Below are 20,396 nucleotides of genomic sequence, written 5' to 3' on the forward strand. Positions count from 1 at the left end.
GTTCACCCGCAACCACCGAAGCATACACACGAGAATACGTCCGCACCTCGCTCGCTACCATTCCTTTTCGAACTTGTTTGTGGGACCCTCTGGAGTATTCATACCCAGTGCTCCAGCTGGACAACACAAAACTGGCGCCTCAACGTGGTAAGGAAAATCTAGCGGTGAGTCGACGAATCGTACCGGTTTTGCCAATACAATTGTGAACTCATGGTCATGGTGAACACTCGAAGTGATAACCGTGCTAGCCGAAATCGCAGGGATGATGATGCAACGGACCCGTCGTCTGTCCGCGTCCCGCGATCGGTCTCCCCGAGCGCGTCCGCCGCCCAAGAAAATGGCGCCGGCGACGCCTCGCGCACAATCTACGAGTCCTTTCGAGAAGCATCTACGAGCGCGTCTCCCGCCTGCGAAATCGGCGCTGCTGACGCCTCGCGCTCCAATCACCACAACCGATCCGGCGACAGCCACGTGGCCCCCGCCGAAGCCACCTTCTCCAGCGAGCACGTGTCAACAATAGTAGAGGCACTACAGCGGAGCCAAACAGAGGTTTTGAAATCATTATTTGAAACGATACGGCACAACACATCAACACCAGTGCCCGCATCACATGCACACGCGAACTTCGCTCGATGTACCACGCGCTTTAGTGGGACTGCAGGTGAGTCGCTTGATGCCTTCCTGGATGCGGCCGAGGCCTATCGCGACTGCTCCGACATCTCGGATGAGAACGCCGTCCGGGGATTGTCGATGCTGTTGTGCGGCGACGCCGCCGTCTGGTGGCTGGGTGTGAAGTCCTCCATATCTTCGTGGTGCGATGCCGTCTCAGCCCTACGAGACGCTTTCGGTGATCGCAGACCTCCACACCGTATATACGCTCAACTGTTCAAACGAGGTCAACAAAACGATGAAAGAACGGACCGTTTCATCGCTGCGACGCGTGCTCTTCTCGCGAAGCTACCTGCCGGCGACCTAAGCGAGAAAGTCCAGCTGGACATGATCTACGGACTCCTCAGCCGCCGCGTACGGGAGAGACTTCGCCGCGACGAAGTAAGTTCATTCGACGTGCTCCTGCAAAGAGCGCGCCAAATTGAAGACGCGACGGACGAACTTCGCTACGAGCACGATGCCTCAAGACCGACGGGAGAATTAACAAGAAAACCATACGAGTCGACGACCGGCACCGGACGCACCCGCCCTCTGCCAGCAGTAGCAGCGCGCACGGCCGCGTGCGCTCCGAGCGGCGCCGCCCCCGGCCACGAGCCCGCGACGCAGCCGCCGCTTGTTACCGGAACGCCGCGTGTATTTGACTCCGTCGAAAAGAAGCGACGCCCGAAATGTTCGTATTGCCATTTCTTCGGTCACGAGAAGAACCAGTGTCGTAAATTAGATTCAAAACAAGGTGATCAATCTCATACTAACTTATTTAAAAATAAAACTCACTCGAAATCTAGTGAAAGTGAAGTTAAAAGTGATCAGTCATTTTATTGTGTCGATTCAAAAGTGTGTTTTGAATTTGAAAACGCCAAATCAGTAAAAGACCATATTCATAGTTCTAATTTAGTGCATGAAACTTGTATACCTATTTTCCCAAATAGTGATGCATGCACTGATACCTACACACAGTATAAACAGCGGCGAATTCCACAAAATTATAATTTTGCTGCCCATAATTCAAATCGTTCGCGGTTTAAGGTTATTGATAACAGTGATAATTCCGATCGACCTCATATTGATCGCCCAGGTTCTTCTCGAGAAAAGAACCACAATATCACTGCATGCAACACGAAATGCATAACATGTAATCGATCGAGTGACGATAGCCAAAATAATGATAGTCCGAGCGAAAACATTACTCATGTTAACCCTTCAGCCGTCACAACTAAAAATGTTAACTCTTTGGTTGCCGAACGTAAAAATGATAATTTTTTTTTCAACAAAAATAATAATTTGGATATGTTTTCTAGCGTCGACGGACATCTTTGCCGCAATGCCAATACAAACGGGCAATGTCAAACATTAACCTGCGCGGTCGCAGAGGATTCAAATTTTGTTCATCAAAGATGTCCGGGCGACAGTAAGATTTGTATACCATTATTTGAAAATTATTGTGATAAAAACGGGATAAACCCGAATTTTCCGAAATATGGGAATAAGCGTGATGTAATAGGATTTGATTGTTTTTATGGTTGCGGCGGAGATGACGATCTTACAGGACCCCCTATTGGTCGTGACGTACGGCCGATTTTTAACATAAATATACTGGGTTTTGACGGCACCGCTTTAATAGACACAGCTGCAAAACACTGCATCGCGGGTCATACGCTATACGCTCTCCTCCAGCAGAACAACCATCCTCTCCGCGTTTCCTCTCAACGAGTCAGACTTGCCGATGGTGTGGTGCGCATTATGGACGTTTTTACCACCACACTCGATGTACGCCTAGAGACGACAATTATTTCCACTCCATTCCTCATATTTCCTGAATCCACCAATAATGAAACGTTATTAGGAATAGATTTTATTACCGCAGCTGGAGTAGTAATCGACTTCAAAGAAGAGGTTTGGTTCTTCAGTGATGATGCGATGGTAAAATATAATCTGTGTTTCGAACCTAAGTCGCGCAAAGTTTCCTGCGCCGCTACAGACATCCTTAGGGATGACGAAGGTACTCACCTTACGCTAGCTGAGCGGCAAGCGCTCGCTGACGTACTGGACAGGCACGCACACATCTTCAGAGCAGGGGGAGGTCCAACTCCGTTTGCTGAGCATCGCATCGAAACAGGTGAGCATGCACCAATTTCAGTACCTCCTTACCGTTTAAATCCTTCAAAGAAACAGCTGATGAAAGAAGAAATAGATAAAATGCTACAGGACGATATAATAGAAGAGTGTGAATCTGCCTGGTCTTCTCCGGCGCTCATGGTACCGAAGTCTAACGGTAAAATTCGTTTTTGCGTCGATTATAGACGCCTCAACGCGATAACAAAGGCCGATTCATACCCCATGCCCAGCATAGATGAGTTGCTTCAGAGCACGAAGAGAGACTGTTTTATGAGTACGCTTGATCTCCGATCCTCATACTGGCAACTCAACGTTAGGGAGTGCGACAGAGACAAGACTGCCTTTGTCTGTCCGTTGGGTACCTTTCGTTTCAAAAGAATGCCGTTCGGATTGCGCAACGCGCCAGCTACCTTCCAACGACTCATCGATCGTTTGTGTTCCTGCGCCGCGTTACAGGAGGTAACTATTTTAAGGTACTTGGATGATCTGTGTATAATATCTCAAGGGTACCAGCGCCATCTACAGGACCTAGAAACAGTTTTCAATCGTCTTGCGGAATTCAACCTACACCTCAACAGAGAGAAGTGCATTTTCGCAAGACAGAGCGTCAAGTACTTGGGGCATGTCATTACACAAGAAGGCGTTTCTACCGACCCTGAAAAGGTAAGCGCTGTGCTCGAAATGAAAGAGCCGAGTAATCTTAAACACCTCAGGACATTCTTGCAAACATGCTCCTGGTTCCGAAAATTCATTCCAAATTTTTCTAAAGTCGCCGAACCCCTGACACGCCTTACGAGAAAAAACCAAATCTGGATCTGGGGCGCAGAGCAGGTGAGAGCGTTTGAAGAGCTGAAGCGTCTTTTGACCACAGCTCCCATACTAATACAGGCCGACTTTAGCCTCCCCTTCATCCTGCGTACGGATGCAAGTGACTACGCCTTGGGCGCTGTTCTATTACAGGGTGACGGAAATCAGGAGAGGCCAATCGAGTACGCTAGCTGTCTCCTTAATGCGGCTGAGCGAAACTATTCAACCACTGAGCGAGAGGCTCTCGCTGTGGTGTGGGCGGTGGAGCGTTTCCGTTCTTACCTAGACGGTAATCCAGTCATCATAGGCAGCGACCACCAACCCCTCCGATGGCTGCTATCGCTGAAATCACCAACGGGCAGGTTAGTTCGTTGGGCTCTAAAGCTTCAAGCTTTTGACATCAAATTTCAATATACCCCGGGGAAGGCAAACGTCGTCGCCGATACGCTGAGCAGACCGGTATGTTCCGATGAATCCCGCAAAGAGTGCGGTGTCTGTTCGGTTATCTGTGACCTACCCACGAAGTCACCAAGCGAAATTCGTGACGAACAGAAGTCAGATCCGGAAGTGTTCAAGGTAATCAAAGAGATCGAAGGGACCGACGACGTTGCAGCTCAAAGATGGCTCGACAGAGGCTATGTCATGGACCAAGGTGTGTTATACCGCTTTAACCCAGATTCCGATAGCGAGTCACCTCAACTAGTCATCCCTGCAAACCTAATTCCCTCCATAATCGAAGAACTGCACGACTCACCGACGGCTGGCCATCCAGGTATTGATAGAACTTATCAAAAGATTGCGCAATTGTACTATTTCACAGGGATGCGGAGAATAATCACGGATTATGTGCGAGCCTGCATCCACTGCCAACGCTACAAGGCAAACAACGCCAAACTTCCTGGTCTTCTTCAAACGCCCGTTATGAATCAGCGCAACGAGGTGTTGGCCATCGACTTATTCGGCCCGTTGCCAGTCGGAGAACAGGGGGAGCGTTGGGTGTTTCTAGTAGAAGATACCGCAACCCGATGGATAGAGTTATATGCTTTAAAGGAAGCTACATCTGAAGCTTGTGCTCAGCTCCTAATTGAGGAGTATTTCTTGCGATTTGGTCTACCTCGCAGGATTATTTCAGATAATGGAGTCCAGTTTGTCTCCGCGGTGATGCGACAATGTATGTCTGTTTTGAAAATCAAACAGAACTTTGTCCCATTATACCATCCTGAGGCAAACCCTGCTGAGCGGAAAAATCGAGACCTAAAAGCAATGCTTGCACATCTTGTAGAAGAGGACCACACCTCATGGCCGAAGAAGCTGCCTCTGATCCGCTTTGCTCTGAACGGTGCAAAGTGCCGCACTACAGGTATGTCACCTGCTTATTTATTCTTCGGCAGAGAAATGCGGTCGCCTGTAGAAGTTCAACACGACATTCGTGCTATATTGAATAAAGAAAACTTTGTTCCTCAAATATCACCTTACCTCCGGAACTTCCTAGACTCGTTATCAGCTGTTCGAGAGCGCGTGGAGATACAACAAGATAAAGCAAAGCAGTATGCCGACACTTCGCGCAGACCATCCAACACCTTTCAGGTAGGTGATTTGGTTCTCGTCAAGTCCCACTTTCTCAGCAAAGGATCGAAGGACCTTACTGCCAAGTTTCTTCCACGCCGCGACGGTCCCTATATTATTGCCCAAAAAGTCAGTCCTACGACTTACACAATCGCAACCCCCGAACAGCCTGATATTATATTAGGGAAATACCATACCCAAGACCTTACCTGTTATCACGGTAACAAAGACTCCTTACCCAAACCTGTGATTCCTAAGAGGAAACGTGGACGCCCAGCTAAGGCTGTTGATGTCCTAGTCCAGGAGCGAGGGCGTTCTCCAGGACTAGAGGGGGAGTATATAGCAACCCTAACGCCTGCCGCGTCGGCAGCCGCGTCTGATCGCGCGCCGCGACCAATCAGGGACTCTCGTTGTCGGCTCCCGGCGCGATTCAAAGAGTAGCGACCGAGGGGGCTTTCCTTTTGGCAAGCCGCGCGTGCGCCTTGACTGACGCCGACAGTTCACCCGCAACCACCGAAGCATACACACGAGAATACGTCCGCACCTCGCTCGCTACCATTCCTTTTCGAACTTGTTTGTGGGACCCTCTGGAGTATTCATACCCAGTGCTCCAGCTGGACAACACAAAAGTATTTATTAAATTTATTATGGTATTCTCCAGCTCATGATATGATTTCTCTTGTTCCTCAACGCCGAACAAGATTAGATTTTTGCGTCGAATGTATCTCTCAAAGTTTTTTATCGCTGTGTTTTGTTTTTGGATTTTTGTTTCGAAGATATCTTGTTTCGCTTCAAGATTCGCGAATTTTTCGTTTAGACTGCTAATAATAGTTGTTTTTATTTCCTCTTTCATTTCCAACATTTCTTTTTTTGACTGTCTAATTTCTTGCTGCATATTCTCCAATATTTTTTTTATTTCTTCCATGTTTTTTGTTTTTGTGTCTGTAGCGCTATCTCGTTGATATTTTCGAAACTAGTTGACGGCTTAACTTCTGGCGTCTTGGTGTGAATAGATTATGCACGGTCGTATCGATTAGTCTTAAATGTAATTTACGATTTCCGCTAGGTGGCGATATAGCTTTCTTCAAGTCGATGACAACAAGACGAATGTGTTTTATTTGTGGCCTGATCTTGAGTTATTGCATATTTGTACTAGATGGCGTCAGTGAAGTTAATTGAGTTACGGTTCAATTATAATTTATTACTTTTTTATTATTCACCGTCTATATAAATCAGCTGTTTTGTGGCTCAACAAAGTACAAAGGATTTTAGATTATGAAGTTTGTAGGTATCCCGTAGCACTGAGTTTTGTTTTAGTTTTTTAGATTTTGCACAAGCTAGTTACACATTTCACACTTTGTTTAACACATATCATGTAGTCACGACCATGTAACTGTCAATATTAAAAAATATTTCGCGGGCCGAGCTGAACGTATTTTTATCACTCAAGTTTTCTTGATTTTTGTTGCTTTGACTACGAACTGAATTATGTCCCGGTAAATCACTGTTAAAAAACCACACAACTTGACAGTTTTTATTATTTTTTTGTTCACTTTTATATTATTATTTAGGATTTAGATAAGGATCCGATGTCGACCGTGCCGCTGTCCGACTACCCTCCTGTTTACCAAGTTTTTTTTAAGGTCCTTAAAAAAGCTTTTCGCAGATGGACCCCAGGGGCACAAAGTTTCTACCTCAAACGGAACAAAAATGAAATCTTTAGAGAGATTTTCATATTTCCGCCGTTTGAGGTCTTCAGCCGTTTAAGCAGCGCTGCCAGCGTTAGAATTAGTCGCAGGCAGATGTGTCGGTGCCACAAAATTCCATTTTATAATTAATATTAAGTTAAAAAATGGAATTTAATGAAAGAAGACCACATCGAGTAGATATTAGATGAGTTGATAATGAAACAATGGTGCTTACTGAGAGATCAATGAACTTATTTGGAAAATATTCTCGAGTGGCAGCCACACACGACGCAGCATGGATAGACTTTTGACGAGGTGAGCTGACGTCCTGCTGAAGGTCACAGGAATCTACTAAATACGATCACTGTACGTCTAGGAGTGGATGATTTGTGTGAACACGTCCAGTGTTTGTTTAATTTTTCAAACTTGTGCCATTTCACATGTATTCATTGATTGAAAAGCCTTCATTACTACAAAATTAGACATTTTATTACAGATACATTCGCGAAGCAGTTGCTTTTAGCTGTTAGATATCCTACGGAGTCGTGACCAGATCAGGCCTTCGGTACTTTGGGGGATTGGTTGTGGGGCTTTTCGAAGCCTGCCTCGAGCCCGAACGGAAGTCGGGCAGATTCGTCCTTCTGAGGAAAGAGGAGCTCCTCTAGGAGTCATCCGTAGTGTACCACCCCACCGTGTTGCTGGACGAAGCTAGAAAATTGTTGGAGCAAGTCGTGGTTGCGTCGTCCGGCCCATCCCCAGAACGGGTTCCTATCTGTCAGCCGAACAGTACGGCTTTAGAAAGGGTCGGTCTAGCATCGACTCAATTATGCGTGTGTGCCCTCTTTGGTGAGACTGTTGCCCGGGGCGAGGTGGCGGTTTCCTTGAACATCGGATTACTGGTGACCCAAAGGCCTTTTCAGTTTGACCAAGTCAGAGGCTCAGCCAGGAGGGTTGATTTTTTTAGCGAACGCGTCCAAAGAAGATCTAATAGCTCAAGCGCAGCTGCTTTGCGAATGTGAGCTTTGTTCCCTTAAAAGCACAATTAAAATACGAAAAGTAAGCTAATAGTTATAAGACCTTTAGCGCGTACGCAAGGAGCGAAATTGTGTGAATTGTTTTATTTTGTCTATTTAATGTTTCTTCAGGTTTAAATGTGTGATAACAGTGGCTTATTAACTGTTTAGTATCTATTAAAGTGCACAAATATGGGAAAATGAAACAAAGCCGTTGGACATCTCGAGCAAAAAGTCCAATGAAAAAGTCTCAGTAAATAACCATAATTTTTTCTTAGATTTCATGCCAATTGATTATTGTTTCAAATTAATCAACTTTATTGCATTTTACTTCATATTATCATTTTTCATAAAATAAAATAATAAATTAGGCTATGATAAATGGTATGGTATTTTTTTTTTTATAAAATTAGCCGCATACAAGTCCATTGGCATGGTATGGTATGATAAATTTGCCTTTCCAGTGGGAAAAATTGAACTACTACAAATATTGACAGTAGACAGGTTTTAAGCCAATTTGTGAATTTATAGATTCAACAGTTGGAGATATCTAAAAATGCGATTACAAGGATTTGACGAAGTTATGGCTTCTCTGTCCATAACATGATATTTTGTTTATTGTTTTTTTTTATTTCAGCTAAGATTTAAAAAAGTCTTGGTCTTGGATTTTACAGTAAAACTCGAATTTGCCATTTTACAAAGATTGGAAAATATATAAAACTTGGCTTCGGCCTTATTGAAAATTTTCCACTTCGATAAAGTGGCACGACACGAGAACCCTCTCATCGTGACCGCCGGTAACTACATTCCCGATCTTGCGGACAGAATGGAAAGCAGTCGACGTCGCCCCAAACACGTCATTTCGGATCCTCCCGATCCACTAAATTTTTATTTCAGGAAGAAATTATAAAGGACTTAGCTTCGGCCTTAATGAAATTTTATTTCAGGATATAATAATATAAATCATATAAGACTTGGTTTCGGCTTGTTTGAAAATTTATTTCTGAAATTATATAGAACAGACAAGGCTGTATGGGCTTAGATTCCTTTGCCTTTCCTAGTAAGGAAAAATTGTACCAAAAAAAAAGACTGGACAGTACCACTATTGTCAAAGAATAGTGTTAAAAATAAAATGTAAAATTGTAAATAAAATATATAATGTAAGACTTATGTGGTACCGTACCTAATGTACCTACCTACTGAAATATTCCTTTTAATTTGCTTATATACTCTTTTAACGTAAATAAATACGACTGTCACGGAAGGAAAAAGTTATTGTAAAATAATTAGGTGCTTTTTATATTAAACTTAGTGTAATTAAAACTCGTAGACCTATTAGTCAATATATTGAAATGTAATTCAATTTGGTTTATTCATTAGAACAAAACAAATTCAAACCTCCAAACCACAAGACAAACTTTTTTTCGTCTTGTTTATATTCTACTGAAAATGACCATCCAAGAAGATTTACCTCAATCCGAATCCCCACAAACGGATTTAACTAAGGTTTTAAATTTGGAATTATTATTATTTGTTGTAGAATTTAATGCAGTACAAACTTCAAGGCCTTGATTATCTTTTTAAACTTCCTAATTCTAGAAAACAAAATATATTTTTTATAAATATGAGAATAATTTATTTTTAATATTTAAAAAACAAATTGCAGGTTGCGGCATTACATCAAAAACGTACATTGGCATTCGTAAATCATTTCCTAACAATAAATGTACAATTTCTGAATAACTTTATGAGGAATTGCGAGCAGAAACTGATGCAGTTTGAGAGAAAATTAGAAAAAGTTAATGCTGCCATGGTTTTGTTAGAATCTAAGGTGATTATATTTTTATAAAGTATTGTATGTAAACAAAAACGGATATATAAAATGTGTTTATTTTCTATCATAATCGTAATAAACCAGTTCTGCAAGACCTTCACTGGAAAGCTGTTGATGCTCTGATAAAGTAAGAGGAGCCTATTGATATATTTGCAATGCATAAAGCTTCAATTGAATTGAAAAAAAAACGGTCTCCTACCAGATTAGAAATTAGACTACTACTAATTTTAAGATATGGCATCATTGCATTTCACCATAATCCTTATTCAGGTTGTGTTTATGCCATTTCTCTAATTGCCCATGTGCCTCAAAAACTTCATTTTAATTGATAACATACATCAAACCGATACATAAATAGATAAAACTTATTGATTTCAGTTATCTTCAATACCAGAATTAGACATTCCTAAGCAGACAAATACAAGTAATGTTACAGAGACTGAATCTACTGAGAGTCAAAATAAAACAGAACTCCAAGAAGAAAATCTAGAAAGAAAACTAGAAGACCAAGCCCCACCAGAAATGAAAACTAAACCTGAATATGATAAATTTGTTAAAATGGTTCAAGTCGGAGTGCCATTGCAGGCAGTGAAACTCAAAGTCTCATTAGAAGGTCTCGATCCTGAAATACTGGAGCAATTAATAAAATAAAATAATATTTTATTATTTACATTATTGTGTTGTTAGCATAGTATGATCAAATAACCATAGTGTGTAAACCATAGTTTACTTTTATAGAACAAACAATAGAACAGTGTATTCTCTGATACCTCTAATCTAATGGGATCATGAGTGTAAAATTAATTAAATAATATTTTTTTTTCTGTTTATTTATAATCAACGTAAGGTTTAGAAAATATTATCTTTTATCTATAAAAATATCATTCTCATTGTTAAAATTGTAATGTTTTTGTTCTTATCGCTTTAAATAATGTAATAGGCTCAAATATTTAAGTAGCATTCTTTAATATTTTTATGAAATGTTGAAAATGTTGTTTTTAATAAAGGATTTTATAATCATGCAAGATTATTGATCACATAGAGGCGGACCTAGAAAAAAATCATTAAATACTTCTGAAAGTTGATATATGCTTACTATTTTAATTAATTTATTTTGTGAAACATGTTGTATGCGATTTATTCCTTTTTTTGCAAATAAATAGTATTCTTATAGGGGTAGTAGGTGTATTGATTTATGAGAGATTTATTTGACGTAAAATTGGCCATGTTAGTTAGATTGTGTACAATCATGCTACAGAGATACTATTATATTATATTCTAGTAACAATAATAGGCACCTATAGGCATCAAATGTTGTACCATCCTAAGTAATTGCAGAAATAGTTCTCTGCCAGCACCCTGATAATAAATAAAAATAAGGCTGGCCATACCATTAATATTTTTATGAGACATATTAATTAATGCTAACCATGATTTTTTTATCCCTACTCATAGAAGTTATAGTTATAGTATTACCATACGATGTGGATGGTAATAAAGTATAGGTGCAATAAATGGGAGGTTTTAATGATGCATCTGGTCCAAAGTGGTGACCTTGATTACATATTGATAAAGTTCTTAGAGCAAAACCAAATTAATCTGAACTTTTTGTTGAGTATCCAATAAGATGCTTAAAACAAACTCATATTTTCTAATTTACCAGCACACCTCCTGTCAAATTGTCACCATTGCAAAATTCATTCCTTTATTCATCCATATTAAACGCACAAATACAGTCACTCCAAGAAATATGGATAGTCAAATAAAACACAAATGTAGGCAATGGTCTTATTTATTAGAAGCATTTAAAATTGGATCATCTGTCCCTTTCTCTTCTTGTCACCACCGAGCTCAAAGTGCTTGCATCTCTTCAATGCAACCTGTGATCTCACCTTGCAATCGGCACACTCAAGACGGAGCACAATTTTCTTAGTGGTTTTTGCCTAAAACAACCAACAAATAATTTGTAGTGATAAAATTAATCTTGTTTTTCTTGTGAGTTTCAAGTTTATTGACTAACTTAACTAACTTCTTTGGTTCTTTTTTTAATGTAAAACAATACTTCGCGTACAAACTTATGCATAATGAAAAACTTCTTGATTTTGCCTTAATTTTAGATATTAATAAAACTGAATCTAAAATAGGTATTGTAATTTATATTGTGTTGTAATGTTAATTATTAATTATTTTTCAAAAAACATACTTAGGTTATGTTTGGCATATCAAATTAAAAAAATGTTATCGGTATTTAGATTTTCGATTTTTTGGCATTTGACATAGGAATAATTTACCAAAGATTACCAATTCTAAGAATTATATTGGCTGGGGTTATATTCACCTTCTTTTTGAAGATGGGTTTGGACTGACCACCGTAACCCTGCTGTTTACGATCATAACGTCTTCTACCCTGGGCAGCGTGCCTTTCCTTGGACTTTTTGTACTGTGATACCTTGTGTACTTTGTGGCATTTACATTTTTTGCAGTACGTCCTGCGCTGTTTTGGTACGTTCACCTGAAATATATAAACGTTCTTTTGTGAAATAACAACACATTTTCGACCACCAACACATCCCGGCTGAATTTAGAGCCTTATTTCAATATTAATTATTGCGTTGCTCGCGATTAAATACGATATTATTTTACAAATTCACCAACCATTTTTGAGTTCGTTCGGCACGATATCAACAAACGTCAAAAAGAGATACTTTAATCCAGCAATGACACTTGACACTGACATTTTTTTGTTTGATTTAAACAGGCAAAGTAAGCATAGCCCATGTTGATTGTGCTATGTTCATTAATATCTATATACATTTAATCCATTTTTGAAGTTTGAATATGAACGTAATGGCAGGCAACACTTGGCAGGCTGGTTCTGGTCCAGCGGGGTATTCCGGGACACCAGCGTGTTGGACGGTTATATTTTAGGGGATTGGGTTCTTTAGGTGATGAGGGGCTATTTAAAAACACAACTGCTTCATTATAATTATATTGCAGATTGCTTGAACACTTTTACACCATTATACAATTATTATCTTTATATTTTTTATATAACTATTACATGTTTGTCTTGCCGTGTCTAGATGAGAAGTAACTGACATTTTCTGACGAGAATACAATGATCTGTTTTTTAAAACATTTAAAATAATTCCAATATTCGAAATCTAATCAAGTGTCAAGTGTTGCCTGCCATTACATTTAATATACAAACTCCAACACACCCCCTCAACACTTGCACACATTTTTCTCCGTCTATAATTTAATACCAAAAAGAATAACGCTAACCTGACCATAAATTAACTACTTTCCATACATACCTTAAAACCTCACAACCACTTACATTCCGTTACTTCCACTTAATCCCTCAATTCAACCAACAACTATTCATTCAACCTTTCAAACTTAATACCATCTTTAATGTCGCTACTTTTAATCCTTTCTTACTCCAACTCCAATTTGATCATACATGTACTCTCATTCAACCACACAACCATTCAACCTTAACTTCCCTCTTGACTCATTATATAAAACATTGACTATAATAGTCTTTAACTCCTTCTTGACTCCCTACATAAACTCTTCAAATTTATTTAAAACTTTTAACGCCTTCTCAACCTCTTAAATAACCTTAAACGCCTTCTCAACCTCTAATAACCTTAAACGCCTTCTCAACCTCTTAAATAACCTTAAACGCCTTCTCAACCTCTTAAATAACCTTAAACGCCTTCTCAACCTCTTTAATAACCTTAAACGCCTTCTCAACCTCTAATAACCTTAAACGCCTTCTCAACCTCCTTCTCGATTCTAACCTTTAACTCCTTCTCGACTCTAACCTTTAACTCCTTCTCGACTCTAACCTTTAACTCCTTCTCGACTCTAACCTTTAACTCCTTCTCGACTCTAACCTTTAACTCCTTCTCGACTCTAACCTTTAACTCATTCTCGACTCTAACCTTTAACTCCTACTCAACTCTTTTACCTTTAACTCCTACTCGACTCTTTTACCTTTAACTCCTACTCGACTCTTTTACCTTTAACTCCTACTCGACTCTTTTACCTTTAACTCCTACTCGACTCTTTTACCTTTAACTCCTACTCGACTCTTTTAACCTTTCAACTCCTTTATCTCCACTCACAAACGACAACATAACATAACAAATAACCTCAGATAGCTTTATTCAACACTCGAACTCAAATATAACTTTTCATTTCCATAACACATACATAACTTTACATTATTCATACAACCCTCTATTATCTTTTATAATTTTTTTTCACTTTCTTAAATTTTCTCACTTTTTTTTTTTAAACTATTAACCATTCAATCATTTTAATATAAAACTAAAACCAAAATAATAAAGTAAAATTCCTAACATCTATTATAACAACAATAAAACAAAACTATAAAAGAGACTCAAAAGGATATTAAAAAACGACTGTAAATATTTTTGTATCAAATAATGTGTACTTTTTCCACGGCTAGACTATCTATTTTATAATTAATATAGTATAATTAATAAACAATTATATTTTTATGATCACCCCCTTCATTGTTTGTGTGTTGAAAAATATCACCCCCTTAATTTTTTTAATTCATTGAAAACACCCCTTTACTTCATGAATTATCCTTGTCTCATTTTAGTTATATCTATTGTTGTATACAACATATAAATTTCCCTATGAAACTTATAAACTAACCCATTTCTCCCGAAACACAAGTTCACTTTTTTAAAAATTAATATACTCCTATCTCACTATGACACTAGTTTCTTCTGACAGCTTTCAAACTTTATCCTGGGTAAACTTTTCGTTAGAATATCCGCAATCTGTGACCCAGTTGGACAGTATTTAACTTTAATCTGGTTTTCATCAATCTTTTCTTTAAGGTAGTAATATTTGACATCAATGTGTTTGCTTCTTTTATTCATAATTCCTTTCTTCATAAGCCAAATCGCAGATTGGTTGTCAACTCGCATTTCAATATCCAAATTTTCATTCGTAATTTCTTTTACCAGGTCTCTAATATATAGCAGTTCCTTACAGCATTCTGCAGCAGCAATATACTCAGCTTCAGTGCTCGAAAGTGCCACAACTGATTGTTTTCTTGAGCTCCATGCAATTGGTCCACCATTCATCCAGATCACAAAACCAGAAGTACTTCGTCTCGTGTCAGGATCACCAGCGAAATCAGAATCACAAAAACCTCTCAATATATTGTCACCTTTACTGTAATGAATACCTTTTTCTTTTGAACTTTTAATAAACCTCAAAATATTTTTAACATTGTTTAAATCATTTAAATTTGGACTGTTTTGATGCCTTGAACAATAGCCTACGTGAAAACTAATGTCAGGTCTTGTTTTGTTTGAGAGATAAAGCAGAGAACCTACCATTTCTCTATATTCTTCATGCATTTTCTTATCGACTTTGCCTGATGGATGTTGCTCCACCAAAATACTCGGGTAGTTGCAATCTCTCACATTGTTCATATTAAATTTTTGTAATAATTTCTCCGAATATTTTTGTTGATGTAATTTAATACCACTCTTTTCTGTCTCGATGTCTAAACCAATATAATTAGATACTTTCTCAGAAACCCTTAAATCGAATTCTTTTTTCAATTTATTTATAATTTCCTCTAAATCTTTCAAATTTTCACCGATTATTATTCCGTCATCTACATAAATTCCTAAATAGATTCTTTTATTTTCTGTCATATCTAAAATGAATATACATTTATTTAATTTCAATTGTCTGAAACCAATTTCTGATAAAAATTCTGTAAAACGTATATTCCACATTAGGGGAGCCTGTTTTAAACCATATAAGCTTTTATTTAATTTGCATACTTTGCCCTCACAGTTATTGTAGCCTTTTGGAACCTTCATATATATTGTTTCCTTTAAATTTCCATGGAGAAACGCAGTCTTAATATCAAATTGTTTTAATTTTAACCCTTTATCAGCTGCAATGGACAATAAAATTCTCAAAGAAGTAGTGTCTATAACCGGACTATATGTTTCATCATAATCTATTTTATATTTTTGTTGAAAACCTCTAGCAACAAGTCTAGCTTTATATCTTCCGTCAGCTTTTACAGAAAAAATCCATTTACTTGTAACCAATTTTCTTCCTTCTGCCTCCTTCTTGTCAACTAAAGACCATGTATTATTTTCTTTTAAAGAATCCATTTCTTCGTTAATAGCTTTTAACCAGTTTTCTTTTTCTTTTGATTCAATTGCTTCCTCGAACGTCAATAAAGAGAATTCTCCATCTTCCATTATGAAATCTTTGTGCCTGTCTGGTGGTCTTCTGTTCCGCTGCGGTCTTCCAGTTCTTGTATTGTCTAAAACTTGTTCATTAATTCCCTCAGTATTTTCACTGTCAAGAAATTCTTCTCTTTCATCCATATCATCATTACTTCTTAAAGTCTCCACCAGATTTTCATTTGTTAATGGGCTATCATTTGTTCCATTTTCATTTGTTTTATTTGAATTTCTTCCGCTGTCATTTGTTTCGCTGTCATTTGTTGCACCTTCAATTGTTTCATCTTCATTTATTTCACTAAATATATCTGTTTCTTCAATATTTATGATTCTTCCTCTTTCTACTCGATTTTCATTTCTTCCTCTATTATTTTGCCTTATAACAACATCTTCTCGAACTTCATTAACTCCATTACTATTATTTCTTCTAAAATCACCTTCTCGAACTTCTCTGACTTCATCATCTGCACGATTATTTTCATTTGTGTTATTTCTATTAGTGTTCTCCCTTTCATCACCCCAAAGCCCATTAATTACTTCATTATCTTCTAAGTATCCACCTAGAATTCCTTGTTCTCCCTCATTAATTCTTACATCCCTTGCTCTTATAATTTTTTGTTCATCTTCAACCCAAATTTTGTAACCGTTTCTAACGTAGCCAACCAGAATACCCTTTTTACGACGATCATCAAGCTTTTTTAGTCCAGAATTTATTTTAAAATATGTAGTTGAGCCAAATCTTCGAATATTTGAAACATCTGGTTTTATTCCAAACCACAATTCCGCAGGAGTTTTATTTTTTCCTTTTGTTGGACATCGGTTTAATAAGAAGCTAGCTGTTAGTAATGCTTCTCCCCAGAGATATTTGGGTACAGCTCCATCCAAAAGCAAGGCTCTCGTTTTCTCCATAAGAGTACGGTTCAGTCGCTCTGCTTTACCGTTCAATTGTGGTGTGTATGGAATAGTTAAGTCCAGGACTATTCCTTTATTTTGACACCACGATATTAGACTATTGTTTGAATATTCAGTCCCATTATCACACCTAATCTTTTTTACTTTCAATCTAAAATGATTCTCCGCCAAAAATATAAATTGTTTTATTTTATCAAACACATCATTTTTGGACGATAAAAGGTAAACCGCGGAAAAATGAGTAAAATCATCCAGAAAGGTGACAAAATATTTATGGTTGTCCCAAGTGGGTAATTCAATTGGACCGCAAAGATCGGTATGAACAATCTCTAAAGGAGATTTCGCTGCTATCCTTTCTTTTCCAAACGGATGTCTACACATTTTAGCCCTAACACAAATCTCACAAAAATTGTCCGAAAAATCTCCCTTAATTTTCATCCCCTTTAAAAATTTTGAAAAACGTTGTACTCCAGCAGCGTGACCAAAACGACGGTGCCATAAATCGCAGCTTTCAGTTATATGCACTTCTTTCTTAAACTGAACTCTTATCTGAACTTCATATAAACCAATTTTATTTTTAATTCCAGTTAAAATAACCTTTCCTAATTTTTTAATAATAACTTTATCATTTTCGAAAATTGCGGTGGCTCCATTGTCTGTTAAACAGCTCACTGAAATTAGGTTTCTAGATATTCCTGGTACATAAAGAACATTCTCGAATTTCTCGAAATCTGTATTAATATATCCGACCGCTGTTGCAACTAAATTTTCTTTATTTGCGCATTTAATTTCTACTTCTATGTCTTCTGTAAAATTTATGAATTCTTTACTTGAAAACATATGTGACGATGCTCCAGAATCAAATATAGCATTTATTTTAATAAATTTTGAATTACCACTTACCGAATTATATGTTCTACAAAATTGCTTTATATGCCCTTTCTTACTACACCTGGTACATATTTTGTTTCTATAGCACTCATCCGTACTATGTCCTGACTTGCCGCAGAGGTCACATTTTTTATTTTTACAGAATCTTGCGATGTGCCCTGGTTTGTTGCAGATGAAACATCTCTTTTCGTTTCCTTTTAAAATTTCTCGGGCTTCTATGATAGAGTCTTCTTTGATGAATTCCAATTCATTTTTAATTCTTCGGGTTAATTCTGCTAAATTTTTCTTTTCTACGTCTATATTGTTCCAAATTGATTTGAAAGTATAAAATTTTTCCGGTAATAAATTTAAAATTTTGTGCATAAATGTTTGTTCTGAAATTTTGTTCTCTATACTAGTGATTTCAAACTGTATGTTTTGTAATTTATTTATATCTTCTAATATGTTTCCTGAATATTGCATCTCGAAAAAATTCATTACGTGTTTTATATCTTGTCCTTGTATATTATAATCATACATAAAATCTAATTTTTCAAAAATTTCTATAATTGTTTCCAAATTAATTACATAATGTAAATATTTTTCTTCAATATAACTAAATATTATAAATTTCCCCTTATTTTCCAATTTTTCCTCATTTTTACCGTCTATTTTTATACCCTTTGTATCCAGCAATAATTTAATTAGCATTCTCCAAGCTTTATAATTATCCTTATTTGTGAAAGGTTTTATCTTTATTGAATCCATGTTTGGTTGTTATGAATATTCGTATATAAACAGTTTGGTTTCCACGGTTATATTGTCGTCTTTTAAACAGCAAAATATAATAAATATTACCTTTTAAATTTGTTTGGGCCCATAACCTGTTGGACGGTTATATTTTAGGGGATTGGGTTCTTTAGGTGATGAGGGGCTATTTAAAAACACAACTGCTTCATTATAATTATATTGCAGATTGCTTGAACACTTTTACACCATTATACAATTATTATCTTTATATTTTTTATATAACTATTACATGTTTGTCTTGCCGTGTCTAGATGAGAAGTAACTGACATTTTCTTACGAGAATACAATGATCTGTTTTTTAAAACATTTAAAATAATTCCAATATTCGAAATCTAATCAAGTGTCAAGTGTTGCCTGCCATTACATTTAATATACAAACTCCAACACAGCGGCACCGTCCGGGCGGCCCGACGGGCTGCCGTACCGAGACGGCCGACGTTTCAGAGCCTTCGATTCGCCTCGAAGGCTCAGTCGGCTGGGCGTCCTTGGGGTGAGCCGCGCCGTCTGGTTGTAGTGTTGACCGCGGTAGCCCCCCTACCTCATCCGGGTTCTGACCTCGGAGGGGATCGGACGTCGGGTGTAAGAGTGCAGGGGAGTCGTTTAGTGGGTGGGCCCTAAAATCCTTGGGCCCGCGGTCTGCTCACAACACTATGCAGATCGTAGAGTCTCACATACCCCGCGCGCCCCTTTTGCGCGGGGACCTCGTAGGAGGTTCGGCCCTCTACCCGAAAAAAAAAAAAAAAAAAAAAAGCAACACTTGACACATGTAAGATTACAGATTTCGAATATTGGAATTATTTTAAATGTTTACAACAAATAATTGTCTTCTCTTCAGTGAAGACAATAACTTCTCATCTAGACACGGTCAGAGCAACATCTAGAAGTTTTATAAAGAGAAAATATTATAATGGTGTAACAGTGTTCAAAGTATTTGCATTATAATTATATTAATCATGAAGCAGAGTGTTTTTTAAATAGCCCCTCACCTACAGAACCCAAGTCCCCTCAAATTTAACCCATTTAGTTAAATATTAAATCAACTAAATTTTATTGATTTAACTTATTTCCGAGATCTGGCTTAGCCCAACCTTGTTAAAGTGACACTTAATAATAAATTAAATGGCATCACTGGCTTTTTTATTTACGTAATCGTCGGCAGCGATAGTCTAATGCGCTATTTAAGGCACGCTTAGTAGGTAACCTCACGGAGCCCAACCTGAAAGGACTTGCTACCAGTGGGCCGAGCAAGAGCGGTGCTTTGTTGTATCTACCACCGGATCGGAATCGCAGCCCACTGAACAGAAGCAGAGAGAAAATTAGCGGACAGGCTAATGATATAGGTAACTGTGGTAATTGTGTTAAAAAATAAAATATAATCTTCGGATGTATATACTGACTTTTTATTTTTACATGAAACAACACAACTAACTATTGTTGTTAGGCAACAACTATTCTTTTTTAATAAACTTATGATGGTTACAAATAGTAAGGCCAGATCTAAGAATAACCTCTAAGGGAAATCGTAGAAATTTTATGACAGCTTAATGGACCTTTTGGATGAACCTGAAAACATTTTTTTCGACATTAACGGACTCTTACAAATTTCTGACGACTAAAAAGGTCTACTTGGAGCAATGAAGTAGGAAACCTATGGAAATGAAACGTCAACCAAAATTTCGTGCCACTGTGACGTCATCTTGGTACAAAACATGGCGGCTTTAGTGCTGTACAAAAGATTTCAATGTTATCAGGTTTTATCGATAAACGTTCTTGGCTCATTTTATTTTAAATATTGTTGAGTATTATTTATTTGTAGAATTTATACTTTAATGGGAAGTAAGTAGGT

The 20,396-nt window shown here is 37.8% G+C and overlaps 3 protein-coding genes and 1 long non-coding RNA gene across 4 annotated transcripts; 3 read left to right on the forward strand and 1 right to left on the reverse strand.

Moving 5' to 3' along the window:
- Positions 1-5,761, forward strand: LOC149501718 (uncharacterized). The gene has a single exon (XM_089731759.1). It carries the CDS (start codon positions 211-213, stop codon positions 5,596-5,598), a length of 5,388 nt encoding a protein of 1,795 aa, XP_089587885.1. The 5' UTR covers positions 1-210; the 3' UTR covers positions 5,599-5,761.
- Positions 5,762-8,954: 3,193 nt separating this feature from the next.
- On the forward strand, positions 8,955-10,717 carry CCDC53 (Coiled-coil domain containing 53). Its single transcript, XM_089731704.1, has 4 exons — positions 8,955-9,148; positions 9,239-9,364; positions 9,525-9,689; positions 10,071-10,717. The coding sequence occupies exons 2-4, from the start codon at positions 9,308-9,310 to the stop codon at positions 10,341-10,343; spliced, it is 495 nt and encodes a 164-aa protein (XP_089587830.1). The 5' UTR covers positions 8,955-9,148; positions 9,239-9,307; the 3' UTR covers positions 10,344-10,717.
- A 751-nt stretch (positions 10,718-11,468) lies between these two features.
- On the reverse strand, positions 11,469-12,500 carry RpL36A (ribosomal protein L36A). The gene is made up of 3 exons (XM_028175203.2): positions 12,348-12,500; positions 12,031-12,204; positions 11,469-11,635 (listed from the first exon to the last, which is right to left on the reverse strand). Exons 1-3 carry the CDS (start codon positions 12,348-12,350, stop codon positions 11,498-11,500), a joined length of 315 nt encoding a protein of 104 aa, XP_028031004.1. The 5' UTR covers positions 12,351-12,500; the 3' UTR covers positions 11,469-11,497.
- Positions 12,501-14,424: 1,924 nt separating this feature from the next.
- LOC149501719 (uncharacterized) lies at positions 14,425-14,973 on the forward strand. Its single transcript, XR_016323985.1, has 2 exons — positions 14,425-14,578; positions 14,708-14,973. It is a non-coding gene; the product is annotated as an uncharacterized LOC149501719 (long non-coding RNA).
- The last annotated feature ends 5,423 nt before the right edge of the window (positions 14,974-20,396 follow it).

Source organism: Bombyx mandarina, chromosome 12 (genome assembly GCF_030267445.1).
Source record: "Bombyx mandarina strain Sakado chromosome 12, ASM3026744v2".
NCBI lineage: Eukaryota > Metazoa > Arthropoda > Insecta > Lepidoptera > Bombycidae > Bombyx > Bombyx mandarina.

What these genes read in the sequence shown, in the direction of transcription:
- LOC149501718 (XM_089731759.1), top strand. Translation starts at nt 211, where the DNA reads ATGGTCATGGTGAACACTCGAAGTGATAACCGTGCTAGCCGAAATCGC.
- CCDC53 (XM_089731704.1), top strand. Translation starts at nt 9,308, where the DNA reads ATGACCATCCAAGAAGATTTACCTCAATCCGAATCCCCACAAACGGAT. An exon ending in CACAAACGGATTTAACTAAG is followed by an intron (nt 9,365 to 9,524) that starts GTTTTAAATTTG and finishes AACAAATTGCAG; the next exon opens with GTTGCGGCATTACATCAAAA. An exon ending in TGGTTTTGTTAGAATCTAAG is followed by an intron (nt 9,690 to 10,070) that starts GTGATTATATTT and finishes TATTGATTTCAG; the next exon opens with TTATCTTCAATACCAGAATT.
- RpL36A (XM_028175203.2), bottom strand. An exon ending in AACCCATCTTCAAAAAGAAG is followed by an intron (nt 11,636 to 12,030) that starts GTGAATATAACC and finishes TGGTTGTTTTAG; the next exon opens with GCAAAAACCACTAAGAAAAT.